This window comes from Neophocaena asiaeorientalis, unplaced genomic scaffold (assembly GCF_003031525.2).
Source record: "Neophocaena asiaeorientalis asiaeorientalis breed wild unplaced genomic scaffold, Neophocaena_asiaeorientalis_V1.1 scaffold114, whole genome shotgun sequence".
Taxonomy (NCBI): Eukaryota; Metazoa; Chordata; class Mammalia; order Artiodactyla; family Phocoenidae; genus Neophocaena; species Neophocaena asiaeorientalis.
In genome coordinates this window covers 7,923,699-7,927,453 of record NW_020173116.1, presented here as the reverse complement: position 1 = coordinate 7,927,453, position 3,755 = coordinate 7,923,699, and the positions used below count along the sequence as shown (strand labels likewise).

Here is a 3,755-nt window from a genome sequence, read left to right as displayed (position 1 = left end):
AGGGAGGTCAGGGTGGAAGGCGGGCCACGCCCCCCCAGCCCACCTTGATGCCCACTGTCCCCACAGCTCCGGCAGCTGTGCTGTGCCCTGAGCCGGGCATCTGATCACCACCACAACCTGCTGGCGCTTGTGCAGCTCTTCCTGGACGTGACGCCCCGGAGCAGGTGGGTGCTTCTCCACCTCTGTCTCCCCTGACCTGAGGCTTATCCCCGCACCTGTGCTCAACCCCTGTGAGCGATCCACGGTCTGCCCCATCAGTCCCCACAGACCTCCCCCTCCCGCCCAATGTCAAAAACCCAGGAGGAAGAACTAAAAATACAGCTCACTAATGAGTTCATTACAAAGGGAAAAAAGCCTCATTTTCTTAACGCGGTCTTCTTAGCAAAACCGTCACCTTGTACAATTAGCCTCAGACCTGCAGCATCCCCACCCGCCCTTCTTTGCGGCTCCTCTCCAGTCCTCAGTGGAGGGAGGGTTCCTTCTGTCATTCAGACCTCAGCTGTGTGTTGTCTCTTGATCACTTCCCGCTCCCACCCCCCTCTCAAACTCTCCATTCATCATTCTGTTTTATTTTCTGGACAGTATTGATCTCTGCCAGAAGTTATCTTACTATTTGTTCCTTGTTCATGGCTGCCTCTCCTCCTTGTCACTTCCAGGAGAGCAGGTCCCTTACTGGGGTCACTGCCATATCACCCCACGTCCAGAACAGTGCCTGGCATGCTGTTGGCACTTTGTAAATTCTTTTCAAATGAACGAACGAGGTGAACAAACAAACTCAGCCCACAGGGAGATAAGACCCATTCACTGCTGGACCTGCCCCAGTCTCTCCCCTCTCCCCTCCTTCCTTCTCCCACTTGAGGCCACAGCCGCAAGGAGTCCCTTGCCCTTCCCTATGCAGACCACTCCCCAGGTCCCCTCCTGTCCTCTCCAGCCCTCCGTCTGCAGCTCGTCCCACCTAGAATGACACCCCTTCCCACCCTTCCAACCAGGCATGTCCTGGACCCCCTCCAGGAAGACCCTTCACAGGTACCCACACAGTCACTCTCCACTGGGGCCACCCCCCTGCAACTCCCTCCCCAGGGGAAGCTTCTGGGAGCAGGCTTGGGGTTCTGCTCAGACTCCTGTCCTCAGCAAACATCCTGAGCTCGACTTCAAGCCCAAGATGGGAAGCTCGATCTCTTTCCTATGCATCTGGCTGGAAGAGAGGAGGCCTTTCCACAGTCCTGAAAGGAAAGCTTTTGCTGTGTATTTGAAAGAACTGGGCTTCTCGAAGCTCTGTCTAAGACCTTTAGGTGATGCATGCGTCGGAAATGGCAGTCCTAGAGGGCTTTCCCGTCCCCACCTCATTATCCCTGTTCATCCCGAAATCCTGTCCATTCTGCCTTCCACATCCTAAATCTTTGCTTCTAGTTGCCTATGTCAGCGCCACAAAAGCAGGGACCTCGTCTGGGTCACTTTAAATCAGCTACCTCCTTCCCGCCCCCTCCTGCTTTCATCTCACCATCTCTCACCTGGATGGTGGCAGTGGCATTCTGTCCCTGGCTCCTCCTTCAAAGGCTGTTTGCTCTGCAGGTACATGTGATTATCGTGTCTCTGCTTTGCCTTGCTTGCTGTCGCCTGCACGGCCAAGTGCAAACACCTTAGTTTGGTCTCCAAGGCCCCATGTGGTCCAGCCCCAGTTTCCCATTTGCTCCAACCAGGCCATGTGATTTGTATGTGTTCTACGTAATCTTATATGTATATATATTTACGTGTATGTAAATGTTTATAAACACAGGCAGACCGCATTTCACTGTGCTTCCTCGCTCTGTTGCACTTCACAAATATTGTGGGTTTTTTTACAAATGAAGCTTTGTGGCAACCCTGCATCGAGCAAGTCTGTCAGTGCCATTTTTCCAGCAGCATTTGCTCCCTTCGTGTCTCTGTGTCACATTTTGGTAATTCTCAGAATATTGCAGACTTTTTCGTTATTAGGTTTGTGATGGTGGTCTGTGATCCGTGATCTTTGATGTTACTATTGTGAAAAGATTAGGACACACTGAAGGCCCAGATGATGGTTAGCATTTTTTAACGAGGTGTTTTTTAATTAAGGTATATACGCTGTTATTTCAGACGTAATGCTATTGCATACTTAATAGACTACAGTATAGTGTAAACATAACTTTTAAAAAATTTTTATTGAAGTATAGTTTATTTACAATGTTGTGGTTAATTTCTGCTGTACAGCAAAGTGATTCAGTTATACACATATATTTTCTTTTTCATAATCTTTTCTATTATGGTTTATCACAGGATATTGAACATAGTTCCGTGTGTAGTAGTACCTTGTTGTTTATCCATTCTACATATAATAGTTTACATCTGCTAATCCCAAACTCCCAATCCTTCTCTTTCCCACCCCTCCCCTTTGTCAACCACAAGTCTGTTCTGTGAGTCAGGTTTTTTTGTGGATATGTTTATTTTGTAGATATGTTTTATAGATACGTATTTTAGATTTCACATGTAAGTGATATCATATGGTATTTGTTTTTCTCTTTCTGACGTACTTCATTTAGTATGATAATCTTTAGGTCCATCCATGTTGCTGCAAATGGCATTATTTTATTATTTTTTATTTATTATTTTTTTTTATTTTATTATTTATTTTAATGGCTAATGGCTGAGTAATATTCCATTGTATATATGTACCATATCTTCTTTACCGATTCCTCTGTCGAAGGACATTTATATTGCTTCCGTGTCTTGGCTATTGTAAATAGTGCTACTGTGAACGTAGGGTTGCATGTATCTTTTCGAATTATAGTTTTGTCTGGGTGTATGCCCAGGAGTGGGATTGCTGGATCATATGGCAACTCTATTTTTAGTTTTTTGAGGAGCCTCCTTACTCTTTTCCATGGTGGCTGGACCAACTTACATTCCCACCAACAGTGTAGGAGGGTTCCCTTTTCTCCACACCCTCTCCAGCATTTATTATTTGTAGACTTTTTAACGATGGCCGTTCTGACCAGTGTGAGGTGGTACCCCATTGTAGTTCTGATTTGCATTTCTCTAGTAATTGGTGATGATGGGCATCTTTGCATGTGCCTGTTGGCCATCTGTATGTCTTCTTTGGAGATTCTTTGGAGAAATCTCTATTTAGGTCTTCTGCCCATTTTTCGATTGGGTTGTTTGTTTTTTTTGTTACTGCTAAACAGTAGGAGCTGTTTGTATATTTTGGAAATTAGGCCCTTGTCAGTCGCATCGCTTGCAAATATTTTCTCCCAGTCTGTAGGTTTAAACGCAACTTTTACATGCAATGGGAAATCAAAAAATTCATGTGACTTGCTTTATTGTAATACTTGCTTTATTGTGGTGGTCTGGAACCAAACTTGTAATATCTCCGAGGCGTGCCTGCACATATGTGTGTGTGTGTGACGTGAGCCTCATTCATTCCCATAGCAGCACAGTATTCCCTAGTATGCGTGCAACCAGTTCCCTGTTCTGGAGATTTGTCCAATATACAAGCTTTGTGCATCTATCCAAATATTTCTGTAAGATAAGTTCTTTGAAATTGCAGTCCTGGGCTTCCCTGGTGGCGCAGTGGTTGAGAGTCCGCCTGCCGATGCCGCGGACACGGTTCGTGCCGCGGTCCGGGAAGATCCCACGTGCCGCAGAGCGACTGGGCTCGTGAGCCATGGCCGCTGAGCCTGCGCGTCCAGAGCCTGTGCTCCGCAGCGGGAGAGGCCACAGCAGTGAGAGGCCGCGTACCGCAAAAA

At 46.7% G+C, this 3,755-nt stretch overlaps 1 protein-coding gene across 1 annotated transcript in view; it reads left to right on the top strand.

Moving 5' to 3' along the window:
* The window catches only part of FAM178B (family with sequence similarity 178 member B), a 96,717-nt gene that overhangs the window by 58,102 nt on the left and 34,860 nt on the right, over positions 1–3,755 (top strand). Inside the window, 1 exon segment of the mRNA XM_024743967.1 lies at positions 67–164. Within this exon segment, the coding sequence (XP_024599735.1) occupies positions 67–164 (98 nt within the window).